Below are 27,531 nucleotides of genomic sequence, written 5' to 3'. Positions count from 1 at the left end.
AACAAAAACATACTCTCTCTGGACTCTTGGTATCTCATTTTTGAAGGCTTCCCATTTTCCAGCCAATCCTTTACCTGTAAACATTTGCCTCAATCAACCTTTGAAAGTTCTTGCCTATTACCATTAAAGTTGGCTTCTCTGACATAAACAGGGTAGGATCCTGCTCTGTCATGTGATGGTCAAAGCATTGGCAGTACTCTTGTGTTGCTCCATGGTAGGGAGGATGAAAGCAAAAGGACTCTTATTTTCTGTCACGCAGTGAAGAATATTTAAATGGTCAAGTTCAATAGTCACTCTGTTCAATTCTTCTTTGGACAAACAAATGAGCAGCTTGGCAAACCTACCGATTTTCGCTATTTTTCATCTTTCTTCACTGCTTTATCTGATTCCTTGAGAAATCTGTATCCTGGTTCCTCACTTTTTAGGTATTGCATCATCAGGGGGGTCAAGAGGAATGCAGGGCTCTTTGTAGAAAACTGAAATGAATTTTGAAAGATCTACAGAATTATAAAGAAAAAGATTCTTGCTGGACTGAAAAAGAAAGAAAAAGATACCTGCTGGGTGAAGCAATTAAGAATGACATAGTGATAAAGGTGGGGTATGGCAGCTTCTCTGTCGCTATATTTATGGGGCGGCACGGTGGCTCAGTGGTTAGCACTGCAGCCTCATAGCACCAGGGACCTGGGTTTGATTCCAGCCTTGGGCAACTGTCTGTATGGAGCTTGCACATTTGCCCCGTGTCTGCATGGTTTCCTGCAGGTGCTCCGGTTTCCTTCCACAGTCCAAAGATGTGCAGGTTAGGTGGATTGGCCAAGCTAAATTGCCCATAGTGTTAGGTGCATTAGTCAGAGGGAAATGGGTTGGGGTGGGTTGCTCTTCGGAGGGTCAGTTGTGGACTTGTTGGGCCGAAGGGCCTGTTTCCACACTGTAGGTAATCGAATCTAAATTGAATGCTGGCAGAAAGGGGTTAGAGAAAAAAATCCTCTTTTTGACAATCTTAAATGCATGACCCCCTTATTCTGATATTATGTCGTCTGGTCCTAGACTCTCCCACAAGCTGAGGCAACGTTTCTGCATCTGCTCTCTCACGCCATCTAAGAATCTTGTACATTTCAATAAGGTCACCCTCATTCTTCAAAGGCTCAGCATGCCCGTACCTGCAAAGTGAGAATGCACGGAGCCAAATAGCAGGAATTGTAAAAGACATCTCCATCGCTGACAGTGCTTGGCTGGGTGCAAAGTAGCTTTTTAAACCTGGCACTCTGGGATTTCTGGTGGTTGGTGTGTTGCTGGGAATAGAATGGCAATATGGGGTGGATATCAGACAGGATACTCACTGGAAGGATTCAAACACCAATTAACATGGCACGTTTGGTAACATAAAATGAGTAAACTTGCTCCGCATCACAGTGAGCATCACTCTCGAAATTTGACACAGTTCCTGCTTAGCCAGAAAAGTGTAAGATTCACCACACTGGACTTGCTGTCCATTTGGAATCCAATTTGCAAAGGTTAACTAATGTATAGCAGCTACATAGTAAAAATAGGAAAATAAAGAATTAATTTGTTGCGACTGATTGAGAGAAAGATAGAAATTGGGGGAAGTTCTGATTCTTTAGAGGTTTGTCAAATCATGACTGACATGAATAGGGTGAATAGTCAAGGTCTTTTCCCCAGGATAGGAGAGTCCAAAACTAGAGGGCATAGGCCGAAGGTAAGAGGGGCAAAATTTAAACGGAACCTCAGGAGCAGTTTTTGGTGCGTGTGTGGAATGAGCTGCCAGAGGAAATGGTGAAGGCTTGTATAATTATAACATTTAAAAGGCAGCTGGATAGGTATATGAATAGGAAGCGTTTGGAGAGATATGCACCAAATGCAGGCAAATGGGACTAGATTGATTTGGTCAGCATGGACAAGATGGAGCGAAGGGTCTGTTTCAATACAGTAAAACTCTATAAATCTATGTTATGTTGATAGTGTTGGACAGAAGGAGGAAGTTCATGTGGAGCATAAACACCATTAGAGGCCAGCTGAACTGAATGGCCTGTTGCTGTATTGGAATTCTGTGTTAATATATAAGTGTACTCTTATTTCACAGAGAAATTACTTGCTTAATTTTAATCCTTACTAGATGATTAGAAGATAATTATGTTTAATGGCATTGCACATTACCATTGACATCCCACTACAATGGTTGCCATCCCTTATTCCTGATCCTCCATTCAAACTGAACAGATACCAGGCTCAGGACAATAATTTCCACCATTTCTTTGATCTGCTTCATGATATCACCACCTGTGATTATGTTCCTAAACTACACAAAATAATTTAGTGGACATGGTTAAACCATATTTAAAGTGGATTCCAATTAATCATAGAATCCCCACAGGGTGGAAGCAGGCCATTCGGCCCATTGAGGCCATACAGAATATCCGAAAAGCATCCTACCCAGACCCACACCCCCTACTTTATCCCCATAAGCCTGCATTTTCTCACGGCTAATGCATCCAGCCTGCACATCCCTAGACACTATGGGCAATTTAACATGGCAAACCCACCTGACTTGCACACCTTTGGACTGTGGAAAGAAACCAGAGCACCTGAAGGAAATCCACGCAGACACAGAGAGAACATGTAAACTCCACACAGAGAGTTAGCCGAGGGTGGAATCAAACCCCGGTCCCTGGCACTGTGAAGCAGCAGTGCTAACCCCTGAGCCACCACATCACCCAAAAATAATTTCACTGAATCTTTTAACAAATTAATAACAATGCAAAGATAAAGTAATTTGAATGACCAACCTAAAGCAGCTATCATGGTCCATCAGTCATCTCTCTCTGATGAGACAGTAACCTACAGTCCTTTGGGACCAAGGCAACTTCCCCTTTTCACATCATCATCCAACCTTCTCCATTCTTCTGGCAATTGAGGCAGGAGCTAACTGTTACTGTGTTCTGATACTAAGTGTTGTCATAAATGGTGAGACTTGCCTGCAAAGCTGATGATCAAAAAGTAGAACTTTCCAATTAAATGTCCTGCCTACTTGCATTTCTAGTGGCCATGTATAAGTAACTAAGATTCAACTGACAGAAAACATGGATGAACAAGATGAAGTTGACCGACAGAAATACTCTGACCCCAAATATATCAAATATTGTGAAGCCTAATAAGGCAATGTTTGCATGAACTACAATGTTCAGTAAAAACATGCAAAAGGCACAATTTACATTCACCCAAATACCCGAGTCCAGTGGCTTGCAAACACTGGGTGAATCTGTGAGACAATTTAGATCATGCCACATTTTGAAAAGCAAGTAAAACCATCTATGATACAAAAGGAGCTGATTACTAGTTGAGCACCAGTTTTGTACTATTGACAAAAGGCAAGATCCCAAATTCTAGTCTGGTCTCAGTTTTAAAAACAAAGTGTATATGTCATACACAATAATTCATGGAGAAATATCACTGTGAAAAATATCTGATCTCTCAAACAACTTTATTCCCTCTTCAGACATTTATTTAAAAGCACAGATTGTTGATAGTTTAATACAAATCTGGGCAAATTCTTTTCCAAAATCATGGTTCTTAGATTTTAATTAAAAAAAATAAAAACTTTTGCTTTCTCAAAACGTTTGACTCAAAAATATAATGTAGTCAAACTTTCTCTTTACAGTTGTTAATAAAGTTCTTTCTCAAGCATTTGATTCTTTGTCTGGGTCACTGTTGGTTGTTTTGACTGTGAGGTCTCCATTGTCAGACTTTTGGTCCTTATCCTGTTCGGACATCATTTCGGTGCCACAGTTAGTCCCTGGGTTAGTGATGTGAGCTGGAAAACGTTTCTTCAATAGTGCAAAGATAATAAAAAACACCAGCAGGCCAGCTCCACGCATTGACACTTGTAAGCCCAGGAAGATATGCCTATATATAGAATGGGACAGTATGAAACAAGGCATTAAATCGCTTAGAGACAGAATCTTAACTCCTCTAGGAAGGTGGATTTGGGTGTGGGCAGGGTGCTAAATCTGTAAAAAAGTAATGTTATTTAGAATCCAACATCATTCATTTTTACCAGTATCTGTAAACACACAGAGAGATGGCTGGTGGTTGTATAAACCTAAAAGAGGGTTTGAGCTAGAGGAAAAGCCTGAATAGGCTGGGGCATTTTTTCCCTGGAGTGTCGGAGGCTGAGAGGTGACCTTACGTAAGTGTATAAAATCATGAGGGGCAAGAACAGGGTGAATAGCCAAGGTTTTTATCCCCCAGGGTAGGGGAGTCCAAAACTAGAGGGAATAGGTTTAAGGTGAGAGAGGAAAGATTGAAGGGGGATCGGAGGGGGCAACCTTTTCATGCACAGGGTGGTGAGTGTACAGAATGAGCTGCTGGAGGAAGTGGTGGAGGCTGGTACAGTTACAACATCTGAAAGGCATCTGGACAGGTTCATAAACAGGAAGGGTTTAGAAGGATATGGGCCAAATGTTGGCAAATGGGACTAGATCAGTTCAGGATATCTGGTTGGCCTGGACAAGTTGGACTGAAGGGTCTGTTTCTGTGCTGTATAAATCTGACTGATGGTAGGGCGATAATGTTCTTGGACTATTGATACAGAGGCTTGCATCAATACGCAAGAGTTGCAATTTCAAATAACACCACGACAGTTGAGGGAGTGTGAATTTAATCAATAATTTGGAATAAAATGCTAGTCCCATTAATCCAAATAATGAAAAGTTGGATTCTCGTAAAAACCCACCTGTTTCAAAGTTAAAAATCACACAACACTAGGTCATAGTCCAACAGGTTTATTTGGAAGCACTAGCTTTTGCAGCTAGTGCTTCCAAATAAACCTGTTGGACTATAACCTGGTGTTGTGTGATTTTTAACTTTGTACACCCCAGTCCAACACCGGCATCTCCAAATCATGTTTCATCAAAGTTCACTAAAGAAGGAATTCTGCCATTCTTACCCAGTTGGGACTCAATATGACGCCTCAGAAACTGAAGTAGTCCATATTACAATTCAACAAGTTGAGGATAATATCCAGGCTTGAGCTGACAAGTGTCAAGTAACACTGCACTACACAAATGCCATGCAATAATCATCTCCAATTAGAGACTATTTAACCACTGGACCTTGACATTCAAAGGTGTTACTATCACTCTATTCCCCACTATCAACATCCAGGGAGTTGTCATTGACAAGGAACTCAACTGGACTTGGCACAAGGTGGTCAGAGAACTAGGAATACTGTGGTGAGAAACCCATCTCCTGACTCCTCAAAGCCAGTCCGTCACATACAAGGCATAAAAGTCTGGAGAGTGATAGAATATACTCCACCAGACTGGATAAGTGCAGCTCCAACAATGCTCAAGAAACTTAATTTCGTCCAGGAGAAAGCAGCCCACTTAACTGGCACCACATCCACAAGCATCCACTCCCTTGATCACCGATGCTTAGTAGCAGTGTGTATGATCTACAAGATGCACTGCAAAAATTCAAAGCTCCTTAGGCAGTACCTTCCAAACCCATGACTGCTTCCATCTGAAAGGACATGGGCAGCAGATACATGGGAACATGTATCCCTTCAATCCATTCACCATCCCTGTCGCTGGATCAAAATTCTGGAATTTCCTCTATAATGGCATTGTGGATCTACCTACAAAATGTGGATTGCAGTGGATCAAGAATGCAGCTCACCACTATCTTCTCAAGGGCAACTCGGGACAGGCTATTGATGCTGGCCAGCCAGCCAGTGACACTCAGGTCCCATGAGTAGACAAATGAATAAATAAATAAAAAGATCCATGGTGGCTACAACAACATAGCAAGTTTCTCAGGCATACTGTAGTGTTTGTTACTCATTTACAGGATGTGGGTGTTGTTACATTTATTGCCCAGAGGGTGGTTTAAAAGTCAACCAGTTTGCTATGAGTCTGGAGTTCCATATAAGTCAGACTGGGTAAAGATGGCAGGTTTCCTTCTTAAAAAGTTTTCAGTTACCACATAGAGTTTTCCTGACAATTAAACCATGGTTTCACGGCCCGCATTAGACTCTTAATTCCATCAAATTCAAAATCCACCTTTTGCCATAGCAGGATTTGAACCCACGCCCACCAAATACTAGCTGGGTCTCTGGACTAACAGGGCAATCACCTCCCCACACGCATGTTACAGAAAGCTGAAGAATAAAACCAACTGGACTATACGGCATTAAAGCACCTTGTGCTTTCAGATTTCAGAATTTCAAAACTAACTTTCTTGATCGAGCTGGGGAATTCTGGTTGCTTGACTCATATGAACAACAGCAAAACACTTGAGTCTATATTAAATAATAGTAAGAGTAGTTGAGGTTTATAAAGTCATGAGGGGCATACAAAAGGTGAATAGCAAGGGTCTTTTCCTGAAGGTGGGGGAGATCAAAACAAGGGGGCATATTTTTAAGATGAGAGGAGAAAGATTTAGACAGGACATAAGGGGCAACTTTTTTAACACAGTGGATTATGGGTGGAGTGAATTTTCAGAGGAAGTGGTGGACGCGGTTCCAAATATAACGTTTAAAAGATATTTGAATAAGTACATGACAGGTTTGGAGGGATATGGACCAAGTGAGGGTCTGTTTCCATGTTCTATGACCCAAGACTAAAGGGAAGGTCCACACTGTTATTGTATGTCTGAGGTACTCAGGTGTATGAATTGTACACGCTGCCCTCTGGGGGAAACTCCTAGAGCCTCTTGCCAGTCTGGATGCAAGGGGTGTCTCTGACTCAAACAACTCAAGCTCTAGGCTTTGGAGTGTGAGTAGCAGTTGGGGACACTATGATAGGTTCATAAGGCAGTGAAGTTTGTGGACAGCACATTTCAGAATGTGGTCACCCCACAACTTAAGAAACTGCAGGGAGATGGGGGAAATGGGTAATTGATTGACAGGAGGAGGAGGACCAGGCAGGTAGTGAGGGAATCCCCCATTTAACTTGCAAATCAAATTCTGGCCCAGGAAAGAATGAGATTGATGGTCCCTCTGTGGATGGGCACTAGCTCTGTGAACAGTCCAATTGCTCAGTGAGGTGGAGGTGGGAAGAGAGGGAGAAGCGTCATAGAACATTACAGCGCAGGACAGATCCTTCAGTCCTTGATGTTGTACCGACCCGTGGTACTAATTTGAAGCCCATCTAACCTACACGATTCCATTCTCATCCATATCCATTCTCTCCAATGACCATTTAAATGCCCTTAAAGTTGGCGAGTCTACTACTGTTGCAGGCAGTGTGTTCCACGCCCCTTCTACTCGGAGTAAATAAACTACCTCTGACATCTGTCCTACACCTATCACACCTCAATTTACAGCTATGTCCCCATCCAAGGGAAAAGGCTTTCACTGTCCACCTATCTAACCCTCTAATTATCTTATAGGTCTCATTAAGTGGCCTCTCAACCTTCTTCTTTCTAACAAAAACAACCGCAAGTCCCTCAGTCTTTCCTCATAAGACCTTGCCTCCATACCAGGTAACATCCTAGTAAAGCTCCTCTGCACCCTTTTCAACGCTTCCACATTCTTCATATAATGCGGTGACCAGAACTGTACACAATACTCTAAATGTGGCCGCATCAGAGTTTAGTACAGCTGCAGCACGCTCTCGTGATTCTGAAACTTAAGAGGGCTACCAATAAAAGCTAACATATGCCTTCTTACCGACTCTATCAACCTGGGTGGCAACTTTCAAGGATCTATGTACCTGGACACTGAGATCTCTCTGCTCATCTGCAGTACCAAGAATCTTACCATTAACCCAGTACTCTGCATTTCTGTTACTCCTTCCAAAGTGAATCACCTCACACTTATCTGTATTGAACTCCATTTGCCACCTCTCAGTCCAGCTCTGCAGCTAATCTATGTCTTTCTATAAACTACAACATCCTTTGTCACTATACACAACTCTCCCGGCCTTAGTGTCATCTGCAAATTTACTAACCCATCCTTCTATGCTCTCACCCAGGTCATTTATAAAAATGACAAACAGCAGTGGACCCAAAACAGATCCTTGCAGTACCCCGCTAGTAACTGAACTCCAGGATGAATATTTCCAATCAACCACCACCCTCTGTCTTGTTTCAACTAGCCAACTTCTGATCCAAACTGCTAGATCACCCTCAATCCCAAAACTCCATATTTTGTGCAATAGCCTACCGTGGGGAACCTTATCAAACGCCTTACTGAAATCCATATACACCACATCAACAGCTTTACCCTCATCCACCTGTTTGGTCACCTTCCCAAAGAACTCAATAAGGTTTGTGAGGCACAACCTACCCTTCACAAAACCGTGTTGACTATCCCTAATCAATTTATTCCTTTCTAGATGATTATAAATCCTATCTCTTACAACCCTTTCCAACACTTTACCCACAATCGAAGTAAGTGCTCACTGGTCTATAATTTCCAAGGTTGTCTCTACTTCCCTTCTTGAGCAAAGGAACAAATTTTGCTATCCTCCAGTCTTCTGGCACTATTCCTGTACACAATGACGACAAAGATCAAAGCCAAAGACTCGGCAATCTCCTCCCTGGCTTCCCAGAGAATCCTAGGATAAATCCCATCCAGCCGGGGGACTCATCTACTTTTACACTATCCAGAATTGCTGAGACTTTCTCCTTACACACCTCAATCGGATCTCGACTAGTAGCTTGTATCTCAGTATTCTCCTCGACCACATTGTCTTTTTCTAGTGTGAATACTGACGAAAAGTATTCATTTTGCACTTCCTCTATCTGACTCCATGCACAACTTTCCACCACTGTCTTTGATTGGCCCTTCTCTTACTATAGTCATTCTTTTATTCCTGAAATATATTCTATTTTGTCTTACCAATCACACTTCTTTCGGGAGTCATGGAAAAGGATAAGGATTTATTGGGAGTAGAAGTTCTAAACTGGGGAAAGATATAATTTAGACCAAGTGCACTGGGAGCAGCTTAAGGTTTTCCTTAATCCTTAAGGTTTTCCTTAATCCTATCCTCCAACGACTTCTCATGTCCCCTCCCGGCTCTTCTTCGCTTTCCCTTCAGGTCTTTCCCGGCTAACTTGTAATTCTCAAGCACCCTAACTGAGCCATCGCATCTCATCCTAACATAATCCCTCTTCTTCCTCTTGACAAGAGATTCAACTACCTGAGTAAACCACGGCTCCTGTGCTCGGCCACTTCCTCCCTGTCTGACCGGTACATTCTTATCAAGGACCTACAGTAGTTGTTCCTTGAATAAGCTCCACATTTCAGTTGTGCCCATCCCCTGCACTTTTCTTCCCCATCCTATGCATCCTAAATCTTGCCTAATCACATTGTTATTGCCTTTCCCTCAGCTATAGCTTTTGCCCTGTGGTATATACCTATCCCTTTCCATTGTTAAATTAAACATAACTGAATTGTGGTCACTATCACCAAAGTGCTCACCTACCTCCAAATCTAACACCTGGCCTGATTCACTACCTAACAGCATGGGTTCAATTCTCATCTTCAGCTGAGGTTACCATGAGGGACTTTCCTCTCCCCCTGGTGGCGATATGGTGGCCCTCAGGATAAATCAGCACTTGGTCGTCTCTCTCTGCTGAGACAGCAGCCCTGTGACCTGGTAAAACTATGGTGAGATAATGGCTCGAAGGAAAAATCATGAAAAGGGGACAAAGATACTGTTGGATGTGTACAATGTGAAGGAGTGAGGGTGGGGGGAGGGGTGAGAGAACTTTCAGGGAGGGATAGAGAATTAAATTTCAGAGAAGTGCAACAATTATAAAGGTATTGACAGTAGGGGATTTATAATTATCAAACATTAATTGGGAGAGTTGAGTCCGAGGGTGGGAGACAATTTTTTTTTAACATGCATATACCTTTTTAAATCAGGACATAGAAAGTGAAACAAAGGAGGGAGCTGTTCTGGACCCATCTTTCTGGAATAAACCCAGGAAGGCAGATCAGTAAGGGATCTTTTTAAGAGATCATGACCACGACTCAGGAACAGAACCCACACTGTTGGCCTCACAGTGCATCACAAACCAGCTGTCCAGCCAACTTACCCCCAACCCATTTTACCCACATGGTGTCATTTGATCATCCTTCCAACAGATCATCCTCGCCGCAATGATTGATTCCTTGGTCAATATGATGACAACACCCAGCTTGTATCCACCTATCTCCACTAAATATTTATAACCAGGAATGTTGAGCTACCAAACCAGGCCATCTTTCAGCCAAGTCTTGGTCATAACACTTGGAAGTATGATGTCATAGCTACCCGCGCTCTCAGCTACTCTATCATCATCTTCAAACTCTTTGAACTAAAATACGTTCTATTTTGCCTTACTAATCACACTTCTTTCAGGAGTTATGGAAAAGGATAAGGATTTATTGGGGGGTAGAGGTTTGAAACTGGAGAAAGATATAATTTAGCCCAAGTGCACTGGGAGCAACTAGTTACAGACAAACTGTATCAGAGCAGTCCAACACATTCAAGGATGAAATACAGTGCAGGGCAAATACATGAAAGGGTGTGACTAAGGAGACGAAATCAGGACAACCCTGGATATCATGTAACATAAATGTTAGGTTTATGATAAAAAAGTAGCCCAGAGAAGTGGAAAAAGTGGAGAGAGAAACACAGAGGCAGACAGAGAGAGAGAGACATAGGCAGAGGAAGAGCAAGAGCGGTAGATTGAGAGAGGTAGAGCATGAGACACACACACACACACACACACAGAAGGGCAGAGGCAAAGAGAGGAGGCAGAGAGACAAAAAGATTAATGTCAGCCAAGATGCTCCAGGTACAAGGAGGCCGGGTTATGATCAGATACGTTCCTCCTGTGTCTGACGCAGAACCAGAGGAACCAGACCTGGTGCGGACAAGCTACAGGAAAAGCAGTGGGACTTTGACGGGGAGGAATGTAGGGATTGACATTAGGTCAACCAGGTGGACCTCATACAGCAGGAGTTCCCTGATTGGACCAGGTTAACAGCCCCAATCAGGGAGCCCTAGCTGACAGATATAAACAGAAGCATCAGGGGTTCAGCTCACTCCAGGAGCCAGCTGGGTCAGTGTCATGTTCTAGGTACTGATCACCAAAAAGATGACTTGGTGACAGGATACCAGCTTCCGTGGAGTTATTTCAGACATTATGAGCTGAATGGTCCCTTTCTTTGCCGTAAACATCTGAGTCCACACTTCTTTAGTGAACCTGAGACTGAGAAGGCTCTGACCAATGAAACGAAAGAGCTCCATCCATGACCGGGTAAGAGGCTGTGCTGGATGCACTCTTCCTCTGGACAAGGTGGTCTCGACTAGGAGTGGTGGTCTTGGCCTGGCCGGGTTGTCTCATCCCAGCTGCACCTTCAACGTATTTCGATTGTTCATAAGTCAACTTTCCCCGAGCGCAGGAAGCATTAACTGAACTGTGATGAACTTTGTCCTAATTTTACTTTTTAAAAAATTATTATATGTGACTTCTGTCATTGGTGTAGGTGCCATGGTGTGGTGACCTTTAACCTTTCACCATATTTTTCATGTGAAAGTCCGTGCGCTAATGAATTTCTATTCCGTTCCATTCTAGTACTGAGAGCATGAGCGTTGATGCTGTTCGGATGGGGATATGAGATGGCTGAGGAGAGGGAGTGAAATGAGTTCAGAGGCAAGGGTGTATTGTCCCGAGGAGTGCTGTGCTGGAGTGAACCATTCTTACCTGAAAGCATCAGAGTTGTAGATCCTACAGGCCCCTCGTCCCCCACATCTGCTGGTTCCCCATTTCAGGCAGATTTTGTCAAATAAAGCTCCGAAGTAAATAGGAGCAGGAATTCCAGCTGGAACAGGAAGAGGAGATTACTGTCAATCAAATATTCCCAGTCATATCCCATGACCATTATCATATTAATGCCAAACAGAGAAGTGTCCTGCAATCAGCATTGTCGTGAAGCAGTCAGGGAAGAAATGCCCTGCATTAACCATCACAGTGACACAGTCCAGGAAGAGTGTCCTGCAGTCAGCACCGTGGTGAAACAGTCCAGGAAGAGTGTCCTGCAGTGAGCACCGTGGTGAAACAGTCCAGGAAGAGTGTCCTGCAGTGAGCACCGTGGTGAAACAGTCCAGGAAGAGTGTCCTGCAGTCAGATCTTGTTGAGCAAAGCAAGACTGACACTACAAAAAAGTCTGTACATTCATTGGTTGAAATATTGAAATTTTGGAGTCGGAGAGACCTTATAACTGAGCATTCGGAGAGGTAGCAGGAACTGTGAGGGAGTCCTTGGGTCAGCTATTAGGACCTGGACGAAGGGATCGAATGCAACATTGCCATATTTGCTGACAATAGGAAATTTAGGGGGGATTGATGGAAGATGGAAGGAGGTTTCAAGAAGTTGAGTGGGTGGGCAAATACGTGAGCGATGCAATATAATGTTGCTGAATGTGAAGTTATACACTTCACTGCAAAAACATAAAGGTATGATTTAAATGGTCACATATTGGGAAGTATGGATATCTAAAGGGATCCTAGTACACCAGTCAATGAAAATAGACAGGCAGATGCAGCAAGAAATTAGGAAGATGTGGTGTATTGGCCTTCATTGCAAAAGGATTTGAGTTCAGAGGTAGGGATGTCTTACTACATTTATACAGGACCACAGTGAGACCACACATGGAGTACTATGTGTAGCTTTTGTTTCCCTACCTAAGAAAGGATATACTTGTCACAGAGTGCACAAGAGAAGTTCACTATGTAGTTACCAGGAATGGCAGAACTGTTACATGAGGAGAGGTTGGTTCCATTGGGCCTGTATTCACTACAGTTCCCAAGGATGAGAGGGGACCTGATTGAAATGTATAAAATTTTAACAGTGCTGGACAAACTAGATGCAGTGAGGATGTTTCCCCTGGTTGGGTCGTCTCAAGCCTAGCTTTCCCATTTCAGGATAGAGGGGGAGGCCATTTTGGACTGAGATGAGGAAACATTTCGTCACCCCAAGCAGTGAATCTATGGAATTCTCTACCTCAGAAGGCTGTGAAGGTTGCATCACTGACGGTATTCAAGAAAAAGATTGTTAAGTTTTTTTAATTTTAAAAGCATCAAGGGGAGTGAGGAGAGAACAGGAATATGGCATTGAGATAGGGGATCAGCCATGATCAGATTGAATGGCGGGGAAGGTTTGAGTAGCCTACTCCTCCTCCTCTCCATACTTTTAAACAGCTTCATTTTCACAATCACAGATTCCGATTTTCACAGTTTATACATCTCTATGCAGTGCTGCCACGGGCTATTTTTGGAAGCTCAATTTAAATGCATTATGCACGAGTATGTGGAGCCTCGAACCTTTTCTCGCTCAGCTGAATTTTTTTGACCTAACAGCTGATTTGTTTATCACCTGGAGGAAAACAGGAAACATTCAGCCTTGTCAATTTTAGACAATGCCTTTCTTATTCTCCAACTCGGATGATCATAAGAATAGTTCACAAATTTAATTATCCCCTTAGTTGCTCTTGTGTTATTGTGTTTACAAATAATGTTTGCCAACCTTCAGGACGGTTTAGTATCTTAAGAGCTATACATGGGCAATGAATGGGTACATAGAATTCTACTGTTAGTCATACATTTAAAGTCAACATGAGCTGACTGGCCATTTCCTGGGTTGTAGCTTCTATACAGCAGTGAGCTATACTGTTGACTGTGTATCATTCGTATTAAAAGGAACACAAATTCAGGTGATATGAGTAACTATCACAAACAGACAAGTGGTCTTGTGGTGTTTGTGGTACTGCTCCTAACTCTGAACCAGGAATCATAGAATCCCTACAGTGTGGAAACAGGAGGTCTGGGTTCAAGTCCCACCTGCTCCAGAGGTGTGTAACAACATCTCTGAACAGTTTGATGAGAAAGTACAGACATCAGGTCACAAGCATTTAATTTGGAAAATAAAAACCAAAAAAGAACTATGGATGCTGTAAATCAGAAACCGAAATTGCTGGAAAAGCTCAGCAGGTCTGGCAGCATCTGTGGAGAGAGATCAGAGTTAACGGTTCGAGTCCAGTGGCCCTTCCTCTGAACTGCAGCTCTGAGGAAAAGTCATTGGACCCGAAACGTTGATCCTGATTTCCCTCAGCAGAGATGCTGCCAGACCTGCTGAGCTTTCCCAGCAATTTCTATTTTCGTTAGCCATTTAATTTGGAATGGGAAATGGCTATTTGATGAAGTAACAAAGGATCAACTTACATATATAAGAGAGAGACCCTTACGGGCTACTGGGAACAATTTCAAAGTTGAATGTCTTTGAAAGGAGAAATGCATGGCTGAAGCTTTTTCATTTTGGACTCACCATGACGACCACAAGTCTACCAAATTTTGAACAATCGCAACTATTTATACAACAGGGGTATAAGGGAGGCTTGGGGGAGCTTTCAATTCCAGGGTGCTTTCACCACAGCAGTGTCTTGGCCAAAGTAACCTTGCAAGCCATTTTGAAAAATTTTCAGCTGTAGTATAAATTATTGTGGTTATTTGAAATTTGGCATTCTTGTGTTTGTCGTGATGAACACAAGATGGAAAAGGTTCACTAACCTCCCCCACTTCTTAACCAATATCTATTGGATATAAGTGCACAGAAGTCAACAGAGTGGCAAAGTACATTGCTCAGCTACCTCTGGCAACAGTTTCACTCTGTCTCTCAAATGGAACCAGGCTGCAATTCTTTCAAGTTGACACAGTGATTCCTCCTGTTGAACCATTGCAAATTTTCTACGGTTACAAATTTATAAACCCCACGCCAATTCATCTAACACTGCCAGGTGCAACTACCAAGTAGAACACACATTCCAATCTCACTGAACCACAGCTTAACCCAGGATGTTAAAGTAGGTATAGGCATTTGCATTAGGCCTCCCCTTATATTCACTCACTGCCTATTAGCAGATGCATAGAAATTATATGTGCTGTGGCTGGTATTGACAGTGAAGTGAGGAAGGAGTGTAAACCAGATTTGTCCCCTGCACCATGTTAAACTTCTGTTAGCCTGTTGCTGAAGGAAGAGACAGAAGTCGATCTTTCCTCAGATTTTGGATTTATTCACACACTGAAACATTACTTATCTATAGCTCCTAACTCTACACATCAGTGAGTTGCAGAGAGTGTTTGACAATCTAATATTCATCATTATTATATATGCAATATTATACAATGATACATGGTCAACAGTGTAACATCTACAATTGCAAATACTCACCATTTGTGACAGTGTATTCAGCTGCCTAGGTCCCAATTCCCTCCCTAAATATCTTTATCTCCTTAAATGCTGTAATCTTTGATCTGGGACACTGATTGTAATATCTCCGTATTTGTTTCACTGTCAAATATTGTTTGGTAACACTCCTGAGAAGCAGTTTGGGATGTTTCAATATTACGTGTTCTATATAAAGGGCACATTGATGCTGACCTGTACAAAGTTACTATAAGGGAGTGGACTAGTTCACTTTGTGATGAAGAAATTCCTTCCATTGTTTTGTATTATTGGAGACAACAACAATGATAAAGGTAATGGCATTAACGCATTGAAAGTAAAGTTGCTAAAAAGAATTGTGGGATAGCTCAGCTCAGGAGATGCTGAGCTGCTGTCTTGAGTCACTGCAATTCATGCAATTGATGGTGTCCCCACAGTGCTGTTAGGGAGGGAGTTTGAGGATTTTGACCCCAAGACTTTGAAGGAGAGAATATTTGGTTCTGTGTGTCAGGATAGGGTGTGGCTTGAATTAGAAATTGCTGTGATCCCAGGTGTTTACTGCTTTTTTAAAATTTACGTGGTAGAGGCCAAGGGTTTGGAATGTGTGGTTTGAGATTCGGTGAGTGTTGCAATTCATTATGTCAATGGTACACACCAGGTGGACTGCTTTATCCTGGATGGCGTCGAACCCTCAAGTGTTGTTAAATCTGTATTCACCCAGGCAAGTGCAGAATATTCCATCACATTCCCGATTTCAGCCCCAAGAATTATTGAGGGGCTTTGAGGAGTCAGGAAGTGAGTTACTCACAGCAGAATTCCTAGCCTCTGATCTGAACTTGTAGCTGCAGTTGGGTTTTGGTCAATGGTAACCTCTGGGATATTGATAGTAGGGATTAGACCGGTGGTAATGCCATTGTGATGGCTGGATTGTCATTTGTTGGAGATAATCATTGTCCAACATTTGTGCAATGCCACTTATCAATCCAAGCCTGAATATTGTTTAGGTCTTGCTACAGGTGGACATACAGACTGCTTCAGTGTCTGAAGAGTCACATGTGGTGTTGAACATTGTGCAATCATCAGAGGACATCCCCAATTCTGACCTTAGGATGGAGGGAAGATCATTAATGAACATGATTGGATCTAGGACACTACCCTGAGGAACTCCTGCAGCTTAGCTGATTCATCTCCAACAAACACAACTGTCTTCCTTTGTCCTCAGTATGACTCCAACGAATGGAGAGTTTACCCTCATTCATATTAATTCCGGTTTTGCTAGAGCTCCTTGATAAAGTTGTTACACCTTCTGGATCATAGGGCTACTCATTAGAAAGAGACAACTGGTGGTGGTTTATCCTAAAGGTCACCACACCTCAGGGGAGGGGCAAGTTGAGAAAGAGTCCTTCATGATAGCCTCAGTTGGTGCAGGAACTGAACCTACACTGTTGGCGTTACCCTGTGCAGTAAACCAGCTGTCCAGTCAACTGAGCTAACCTATCCCTATCTCTTTGATAACAGTTAAATGCTACCGTGATATATTCACCCTTATTTTCCACCTTGAATTCAGCTTTTTCTGCTCAATTATGGTCCACTGTTGTAAAAAGGTCAGGAACACAGTGATCCTAGCAAACACCAAACTGAGCGTCAGTTAGCAGTTTATTGTTGAGTAAATGCTGTATCAGAGCACTGTGAACATCTGTTCCATCAAAAGGCTGGTTGGATTTGTCCTGCTTTTTGTGGATGTTGTCTTTCTTTGGATACATTGGCCATTTTCCACATTGCCAGGTAGATGCCATTACTGTATTGGGACGGAACTAGCTTGGTTGGGGGCGCAGCTATTTCTGGAGTCCAAGACATTGTCAGAGCCCTTGGCCTGGCAACAAATATCGTCAGCCATTTCATGATCTCATGCTGAGTGAAATAAATTGGCACAAAACTGGCATCTATGATGTTGGGGAACCTCAGGAAGATGGATTATCCACTTGATTCTTGTGAATGAAGAGATCTTCTTCAGCCTTACCATTTGCACTGACATACTAGGCTTTTACATTTTCGTGGAACTTTCATCTCCAGTGAATTGTCTAATTGCTCACCTCCATTTAAAACTGGACTTGGCAGGCCTGCACATGATAGATCGAATGCATTTGTCCCATTATGACATGCTGCTTCTAGTGTTTGGTATGCAGGTAGTCCTTTGTTGTAACTTCATTAGGTTGCCATCTCATTTTTAGGTCATGCGTGGTGTGCTCTTAGCATGCCTTCTTGCATTCTTTATTGAACGAGGGTTGATTTACTGGCTTGATGGTATCAGTAGTGTTATGATAGGCCATGGGTTAGTAATCGGAGGTTACAGATTGTGTTTGAGTACAATTCTGCTGTCAACAACCCACAGAATGGATTGCTAATATAGTCCTCATCTCGGGTTGTAAAATCCTTTTGAAATCGCGCTCATTTAGCACTGGCACTGCCATACAGGATGTTGGAGGGTATCCTCAATGTGAAGACTTTGTCTCCACAAGGACTGCATAGTCCATTAGGACTTGGTCAGTTCAGTTTAACTGATGTTGCTAAGCCACCCTTGGTGATTGAAATTCCCCACCCAGAGTACATTCTGTGCCCTTGCCACCTTCAGTGCATCCTCCAAGTGTTATTTAACATGGAGATCTACATATTCAGGAGGGAGAGGGCACAGTTTAGGGGGTAATTGGTAATCAGCAGGAGATTTCCTTTCTCATTTTGACTTGATGCCGTAAGACTTTGTGGGGTCTGGAGTTGAGGTGAATGACTCCCAGAGCAACTTCTCCCAACTGTATACCACCATTCCACCACTGCTGCTCATTATGTCCTGTCAGTGGAACAGGACAGATCCAAATGTTCATGGTAATGGTGTCTGGGACCATGTGCAAATTAGGATTCAACATCCTGGGGTTACTGTTAACCAGAAATTGAACTGGAATAGCCATGATTTGGAGATGTCCTTTGTCAGGTGGTTGTTGAAGGAGCAGCACTCTGAAAGCTAGTGCTTCCAACTAAACCTGTTGGACTATAACCTGGCGTTGTGTGATTTTTAACTTTGGACTAGCCATTTACATATTGTAGTTAGAAGAGCAGTTCAAAGGCTAGTTATCAAGTAACTGACCTCCTGCCTCATCAAAGCCCTGTCCATTATCTACAAAGCACAAGTCAGTAGTGTGATGGAATACTCCCCAGTTGCCTGGTTAAGTGCAGCTCCACCAACACTAAAGAAATTTCACACCATCCAGGACAAAGCAGCCCATTTGACTGGCATTGTACCCACAAAAATACTGCTTCTCCACCAGCAGTGTGTACCATCTACAAGATGCACTGCAGAAATTCACCAAGATCCCTCAGATAGCACTTTTCAAACACATGACCACTTGCACGTAAAATGATAAGGGGAACAAATACATGGTAACACCACATCAGTATATTGGCCTCCAAGGCACCCATCATTCTAACGTGAAAACATATCGCTGTTCCTTCACTGTTGCTGGGTTGAAATCCTGGAACTCTCTCCTCAACAGCACTGTGGGTCTACCCACACATTAAGGACTACAACAGTTCAAAAGGCAGCCCACCACCATCTTCTCAACAGCAACAAGGGATGGACATTAATTGCTGGCTCTACCAATCCTATCCACATCCCATGAAGGAACTTTTAAAACATTCTGCAAGTAGGATGTTGCTTGACCAGGCTGTGGGACAACTCTCCGGTATTGGCATAAGCCCCCAGATTTTAGGAAGGAGGACTCTATGGGATCTGAAATGCTGTTATCATTTTGAATACCTTGGTTAATGCTGGGTGATCTATAACATTTCATTCCCTGCTTGAGACCTTGTGACTGTATAACACATCTGAGTGCATTCCTGGGCCATTTCAAAGGGCATTGAAGAGTCAACCACATCTGCATTACTTCCTAACAGGACAGTGAGTTTTTGGGGACAATCGGCAATGATGTTATGTGGCCATTAGGCTAACTTCATTTATTAATTGAAATTAAGTTTCATCATCTGCCAAAGTGGGATTCAAACTCATGTCACCCCAATATTCGCCTTTGCCTTTAGATTTCTAGTCAAGTAACAAAACTACGATTTCACACCTCTTATTCCAAGTTGCTATCTCCATGCAAATTGTTAACGGTTTTAAAAATCGGTTAGGCCACTGTTGGAATATCGCGTGCAATTCTGGTCTCCTTCCTGTCGGAAAGATGTTGTTAAACTTGAAAGGGTTCAGAAAACATTTCCAAGGATGTTGCCAGGGTTGGAGGATTTCAGCGATAGGGAGAGGCTTAATGGGCTGGGGTTGTTTTCCCTGGAGCATCAGAGGCTGAGGGGTGACCTTATAGAGTTTTATGAGGGGCATGGATAGGATAAATAGGCAAAGTCTTTTCCCTGGTGTCGGGGAGTCCAGAACTAGAGGGCATAGGTTTAGGGTGAGAGGGGAAAGATATAAAAGAGACCTAAGGGGCAACTTTTTCACGCAGAGGGTGGTACGTGTATGGAATGAGCTGCCAGAGGATGTGGTGGAGGCTGGTACAATTGCAACATCTAAGAGGCATTTGGATGGGTATATGAATAGGAAGGGTTTGGAGGGATATGGGCTGGGCGCTGGCAGGTGGGTTGGGATATCTGGCCGGCATGGATGGGTTGGACCGAAGGGTTTGTTTCCATACTGTACATCTCTATGACTCTATGACTTGATTTAATTAAACTAAGTCAAAGATGGTGAATTGGTTCACTATGTTTATGATTCCACTGACACAACACTCCCTAAGATGTTCAGTCAGATTTACGGAAAAGTGATGGAAATGAAAAAGTGACTCACCAAGTGTTCTTCCTAACAGGGTGTGGATACCTATTGCCAACGATTTCAGCTCCGGCTCATTGCACCTAATGATAAAGTAGGAAAACATTGCTTTCAATGTTGAGGTAAATGCTCACAAGAAATATGCGTGTAGACCATCTTACTGACAAGCGCGGGTTAAAAAAGTGCATAACATTCAGATGGCTGGGGTGAGGTGAATGCAGGAGCATTATTTGTACCACACTTTAAAAAGAGATTCTATACTGCTCACTTGAAGACAACAAATACAGTAATAATTAGCGAATCACCGCAGTAAATTACAGAGGGCTTGCAAAAAGGAAAACTCCACTAAAACCAACAGGCTAGAAATGCTGAAGATCACACACGTTCCGAGTCTCTGGTTATTAAAAAGAAGATTGTACAATAAATAAGTTCAACAGAACATCCATATGAGGCTTTCTTCCATGTATCCCACAGGCAAAGGGTTCGTAGATACACTCGCTGTCATTTTGTCAAAGTTTGACTGTAATGCAAGCTTGTTAGATGGCAGCATGTATCAAACAACTGACTGCACAATATTAAAGCACTGTATCTAATGACCTCCATCTGATCGAGAAGCAAAATCTCTCAAAATTCCCTTTAGAGTGTAAATCGTGACTATCAGAAGCTGCTGCAAGATGAATTTAAACAGTGTAAGGATCAAGGTTCACAATGGACAGCCTTAATAATAGAACACTTGTCAAATTGAAATTCATGGGCTCTTTTCAAGTTCCTTGTTTTTTTTCCTCTCTCAAACTAGTGAGTCAGGGAGCTGTGGTGAACATTTAACACTGTGAGTCAATATAAACAGAAAGTTAAGCTAACTTTTTCTCAATTTCTCATCAGGAGCTGCATAAATTCCACTGAGGCTATGGACAAGTACCACTTGTAGGCTGTCCGAGTGGATTAGCTTTACAGTCATATTGAGAATGACAGATCACTCCAAGTACCCTCTACAAATGATGTAATTGTTCTCAATAATGATGAAGTATACTGGGTGCCAAATTAACAATTTAATTGGATTTATTGATTTCATCTGTAGTCTGTCCACCATGCACAAGGCACAAGTCAGAAGTGTGCTGGATGAGTGTAGCCCATCCTTGATGAAGGGCTTTTGCCCAAAATGTCAACTCTCCTGTTCCTCGGAAGCTGCCTGACCTGCTGTGTTCTTCCAGCACCACACTCTCGACTCTGATCTCCACCATCTGCACTCCTCACCTTCTCCTGGATGGGTGTTGCTCCAACAACACTAAGAAACTTGACATCATCCAGATTAAAACTGCTTGCTTGAATGGCACCACATCTAATCCCTCTGCTACTGGTGTTCAGTAGCAGCAATGTGTACTATCGACAAGATGCACTGCAGAAATTCAACGATCCTGAGACAGCACCTTCCAAAATCATGACCACTACCATCTAGAAGGACAAGGGCAGCAGACAGCTGGGAACATCACCACCTGAAAGTTCCCTTCCAAGCCACTCACCCTCCTGACTTGGAAATACTTCACTGCTACTTCACTGTGGGTCTTAATCTTGGAATTCCCTCTTCAGCAGCATTGTGGGTCTACCTACCTCATGTGGACTGCAGCGGTTCAAGAAGGCAGCTCACCACCACCTTCTCGAGGGCAACTAGGGATGGGCAGTAAAATGTGCTGGCCAGCCAGCGATGCCCCACATCCCATGAGTGAATTGAAAAAACAAACCTAGCCTCGTGTGCATCCTAAGAACACGTTTTGCCAGGCGTTTTTGGTGGTTGTGCCAATAGCTATTGAGGCTTCCAAGCTCTGCAAGTGCAGCTCCAAACACCAACTGAAGATTCTTCATGGAGCCCATTGCTTTTGTCCAAGTTTTTTTAATTGTCTGCCAGATCAGATGCGGCACACCCTGGAAACATATTTTTCAAATGGAAGGCGTCGTATAAATGTGAGCAACTGTGATTATGGGGAGAGAGCTCCAAGTAAGAAACTGGGGTTATTGGAAAATGCACTTTTTTTAAATAGATGGAAATAACATGATCCAGGCAGCACCATTTCTGCATGTAGAGCAAAGTGTAACATTCACACAAACAATTAAACAAGGCAAATGGCCTTTATCACAAATGGGTTAACGTCGAAGTAAAGACATCTTGCTTCAGTTGCACAGTTTTGGTGAAACCACGCCCGGAGTATTGATTGCAGTTTTGAGTCTCCTACCTAAGAGAGGAGATCATTACCATTCCAGGAATGTAGCTGAGATTCCCCAGACTAATTCCTGGGATAGCAAAATGATCCTGAGGAGAAGTTGAGGAGACTAGGCCTGTGTTCTCCAGCGCTTGGAAGGAGAAAGAGAATAATCATGGAGAAACCAACAAAACCTTTGAAGGGTGGATGCCGAAAGGAGTTCCCCATGATTGCGGGAATCTAGAAGGGGAAAGTGGGAACTGCAGATGTTGGAGATTAGAAACAAGATTAGAGTGGTGCTGGAAAAGCACAGCAGGTCAGGCAGAATCCGAGGAGCAGGAAAAATCGACATTTCAGGCCAAAGCCCTTAATCAGGAATGAGGGAATCTTGAACCAGGAACAGGTTCTTGGAATAAGATGCAGACTTTTTAGGATGGAAATGAGGAATTTCTACACTTACGTGTGCAGTGTATCTTTCGAATTCTCTTCCTCAGAGAGCAATGAATGCTCGTTCATTGATTAGATAAAAGTCAGGAGTGGATAGATTTCTAGATACTAATGCCATGACGGGACATGAGGATAACACAGGGAAGAAGCACTGTGGTTAACCATCTGCCATGACCTCTACTCGTGGAACAAGCAAGGGATTGGCTCTGGTTCAATGAAGAGTTTAGGCATTAAAGATTCCTAAAGATGAAGAGTTCATCTGGTGAAGCTACACCATAGAACTGTGCCATAAACCTCAAGTGACAGACAGAGTAAGTTCACAACCAATAGATCAGATTTAAGATCTGCAATCCTTCCACATGCAGCTGTGAATGGTGATGAGCAATTAAACAACTCACTGGAGAAGGAAGCTTTCCAAATATCCTTAGCTTCAAAGATGGGGGTGGGGTGGGGTGACTGAAAACTAGTGCAACAGATAAGAATGTTGCTCAAACCAGTCACAATACCATTCAGACTGAAGTCTGTTGTAGAGGCTTGGCCAGACCCCTCCCCGCTCCCCCATCCCCCCTTAAAACATTTCAAGAAATTAGCCTGGGCCCTAACTTTGCTAGCTGTTTCAAGCAAACGTATAGTGAATATTTCAGGAGTGATGCAGTTGGCCTACCTACTTAGTTTTAAACTCAAAAGAATTTATTTTCAAGATTAATTAATGAAACACAAACCAAAGAAACAGAATATAGAATAAGTTAACCTATCTGAAAACCCAGACTATCCCAACTTAATGATGCTGTTCCAAACACTACGACAATCCCCATAAACACTCCTTGGCAAAAAAAAGGTGAAATCAAACCTAGGGTCTTACATGTGAGATATGTCAAAGAGAGGGAGAGTCAACATGGACCTGCTTCTTTGGGTCCAGCAGCTTTTACAACTGACTACCTGCTAAAACCAAATCCAAACCAGAGAAAAGCTGAGCTGGGAGAACTGGCCAGCCCTCTTTCATTGTGCAAGTAGTTTTTTTTAATTTAAAAGCTTCTTCAAGTAGATCAGCCCTAGACATTTCAGAACCTGTGTCTTTACAACCTCCTGGGGTTAAAAAAAACCTTGTTAAAGGATCAGCATCATCAAAACGTGTCAAGTGGATGATCCATCTCGGCCTATAATGGACACCTCCGGAGTCACAAAGGATGGTCATCACACAATTTGATTTACTCCGTATGACACCAAGCAGCAGCAGAAGGCACCGGATACAGCAGTCTTCAGGGCCTGACAACATTCTGGCAACAGGATTGAAGACCCGTGCTCCGAGCTTGCCATGGTCCTAGCCAAGCTAGTCCAGTACTGTAGAAAACTGGCATCTAGCCAACAATGTGAAATATTGCCCAGATATGTCCTGTCCAAAAATGTAAGTCAAATTCAACCTGGTCAATTCTCCCGACCCACTCCACTCTTGGACATCAGTAATGGAAGGGGTGATTAACAGTGCTATCAAACAGCACTTACTAAGCAATAATCTGCATTGTAATGCTTAGCTTGGGTCCCACCAGGGCTCCTGCCTCACTACAGCCTGAGTCATACACCTGGCTGAATTGCATAGGCGAATGGAGAGATACTGCCCTTGATATCAAAACGGTATTTGATGGTATCTGGTATCAATTACCATCTCGAAGAGAATCTAACCACCAATGCTTCAAATCCTTGATCTCCAATGGCATTACCATCATGGGGTGACTCACTATCACCATCCTGGAGGATTACCACTGACCAGAAAACAAACTGGACTCGCCATGTAAATACAATGGCTACAAGAGTAGATGAGAGGCTAGGAAACTTGCAGCAAGTAACTCACATCCTGACTCCTCAAAGCTTGCCCACGATCTCCAAGGCACAAATTAGGACTATAACAGAATACTCCCCATTTCCCTGGATGTGTGCAGCTCCAACAACACTTGAGAAGCTTGACACCATCCAGGACAAAGCAGCCCACTTGATTGGCACCACACCCACAAATATCCACTTCCTCCACCGCTCAGTAGCAGTGTGCACTACTCACAATATTCACGACACTGTAGATAGCATCTTTCAAACTCATTCCCACTTCCATCTAGAAGGACACGGGCAGCAGATATATGGGAACACCACTTCTTGTAAGTTACCCTTCAGGCCACTCACATCCTGACATGGTATTCTATCACTGTTCCTTCGTGTCGCTGGGTTAAAAATCCCAGAATTCCCTTCAGTACAGTATTGGGGGTCTATCTACACCAAATAGACTGTAAGCAGCTCAAGAAGGCAGCTCACCAGCACCTTCTCAAGGATAATTAGGGACAGACATTAAATGCCTCCCTGGCCAGCAACACCCACAAGCCAAAAGTGAAGAAAAATACATTGGAGGGCTGATTTGTTGCTTTGAAAATGTGGATTAATTTTGACTGTCAACAGACCGAGAGTCCAGAAATGGTGGCCACTTTAGGGAAATGCAGATCTTTGTTTTTGTTTTGAGTATGAGGCATAATACAAAGACACCTGTTGAGCAATTATGGGATAGTTTCAGATTCCAACACCTAATAGCAAATTGTGAAAAGAATACCACAAAAAAATGAGGTCAGTTTTCAAGGGAATCCTCCAAAAAAAATGATGAACTCCGACTGAGTTAGTCCAAAAGCCAACTAGTCAGCTCAGGTCAGAGAAGCCCATCTGCCTCCTCTGTCCAGTCTGGCTCAGAGATGGACAATTACTGCCACCTCAGGCAGCACTAAGTCATAACAGAAAAATAGTAAACTCTGATTTAGACAGCAAAGTCACAAGAAAAAAGGATTATAGTCAACCTTCTAGATTGGAAACCATTCACAGCGCCCACTAGTTAAAGGTGATTACTCAGTCAACAGTGAAAGTGCGAGATATTAATTAGGGCGACAGCAGCAAACAGGGCAATTTCTAGTTCCATCTGAATTGGAAGAGGGATTCAATACTTTATTAAGCAGACAGAAACACAATGGTATCTTGCAAATTCAGCAATTTCTAGCTGTTAACAGTAATCTCATTATTAAACCATCACTTCACTACATTGTCAACACAAAGCGGGCCAGTTATTGGGACTGATCTTCCCTCTGGTGGAGAGCTCACAGCACAAATCGAACCACCATTAAATATTTCCATTTAATTGGCAAGTTTGAGCGAGATGAGATAAATAGAGAGAGACAGAGACAGATAAAGAGAGAGAGAGAGAGAGAGAGAGAGAGTTAGAGAGATATGGGTGGCATGGTGGCACAGTGGTTAGCACTGCTGCCTCACAGCGCCAGAGACACGAATTCAATTCCCGCCTCAGGCGACTGTCTGTGTGGAGTTTGCACATTCTCCCCGTGTCTGCGTGGGCTTCCTCCGGGTGCTCCGGTTTCCTCCCACAACACAAAAATGGGCAGGTTAGGTGAATTGGCCATGCTAAATTGCCCGTGGTGTTAGGTGAAGGGGTAAATGTAGGGGAATTGGTCTAGGTAGGTTGCTCTTCGGAGGGTCGGTGTGGATTTGTTGGGCCGAAGGGCGTGTTTCTACACTGTAAGTAATCTAGTAAGAGAGAGAAATACAGAGCAAGAGATAATAAGATATAGAGACATAGAGAGGACAGAAAGGGAGGGAGACAGACAGATAGAAAGAGATTGAGAGCGAGAGATGGACAGAGAGAGACAGCGAGAGAGAGATATAGAGAGTCATAGAGACATAGAGATGTACAGCATGGAAACAGACCCTTCGGTCCAACCCGTCCACGCCGACCAGACATCCCAACCCAATCTAGTCCCACCTGCCAGCACCTGGCCCATTACCCTCCAAACCCTTCCTATTCATATACCCATCCAAATGCCTCTCAAATGTTGCAATTGTACCAGCCTCCACCACATCCTCTGACAGCTCATTCCATACACGTACCATCCTCTGCATGAAAAAGTTGCCCCTTAAGTCTCTTTTATATCTTTCCCCTCTCACCCTAAACCTATGCTCTCTAGTTCTGGACTCCCCGATCCCAGGGAAAAGACTTGTCTATTTATCCTATCCATGCCCCTCATAATTTAGTAAACTCTATAAGGTCACCCCTCAGCCTTTGACGCTCCAGGGAAAACAGCCTCAGCCTGTTCAGCCTCTCCCTGTAGCTCAGATCCTCCAACCCTGGCAACATCCTTGTAAATCTTTTCTGAACCCTTTCAAGTTTCACAACATCTTTCCGATAGGAAGGAGACCAGAATTGCACACAGTATTCCAAAGTGGCCTAACCAATGTCCTGCACAGCCGCAACATGACCTCCCAACTCCTGTACTCAATACTCTGACCAATAAAGAAAAGCATACCAAACGCCACCTTCACTATCCTATCTACCTGTGACTCCACTTTCAAGGAGCTATGAACCTGCATTCTAAGGTCTCTTTGTTCAGCAATACTCCCTAGGACCTTACCATTAAGTGTATAAGTCCTGCTAAGGTTTGCTAAGGTTTGCTTTCCCAAAATTCAGCACCTCTCATTTATCTGAATTAAACTCCATCTGCCACTTCTCAGCCCATTGGCCCATCTGGTCCAGATCCTGTTGTAATCTGAGGTAACCCTCTTCACTGTCCACTACACCTCCAATTTTGGTGTCATCTGCAAACTTACTAACTGTACCTCTTATGCTCGCATCCAAATCATTTATGTAAATGACAAAATGTAGAGGGCCCAGCACCGATCCTTGTGGCACTCCACTGGTCACAGGCCTCCAGTCTGAAAATCAACCCTCCACCACCACCCTCTGTCTTCTACCTTTGAGCCAATTCTGTATCCAAATGGCTAGTTCTCCCTGTATTC

General features: G+C 43.2%; 1 protein-coding gene across 3 annotated transcripts in view; it reads right to left on the bottom strand.

The window, feature by feature from the left end:
• Positions 1-3,479: 3,479 nt before the first annotated feature.
• LOC140466721 (solute carrier organic anion transporter family member 1C1-like) overlaps positions 3,480-27,531 on the bottom strand; it is a 66,643-nt gene continuing 42,591 nt past the window's right edge. For all 3 annotated transcript variants that reach the window (XM_072562238.1, XM_072562237.1, XM_072562236.1), the window contains exons 13-15: positions 20,078-20,142; positions 11,716-11,833; positions 3,480-3,918 (exon numbers count right to left, since the gene is read on the bottom strand). In XM_072562238.1, coding sequence (XP_072418339.1) covers positions 3,693-3,918; positions 11,716-11,833; positions 20,078-20,142 — 409 coding nt within the window. In that variant the 3' untranslated portion in view covers positions 3,480-3,692. The remainder of the gene's footprint in view (positions 3,919-11,715; positions 11,834-20,077; positions 20,143-27,531) is intronic.

The sequence above is a fragment of the Chiloscyllium punctatum genome, chromosome 44, assembly GCF_047496795.1.
Source record: "Chiloscyllium punctatum isolate Juve2018m chromosome 44, sChiPun1.3, whole genome shotgun sequence".
NCBI lineage: Eukaryota > Metazoa > Chordata > Chondrichthyes > Orectolobiformes > Hemiscylliidae > Chiloscyllium > Chiloscyllium punctatum.
Note: the sequence above shows the minus strand (reverse complement) of the source record. Positions and strands in the feature narration are given on the sequence as shown.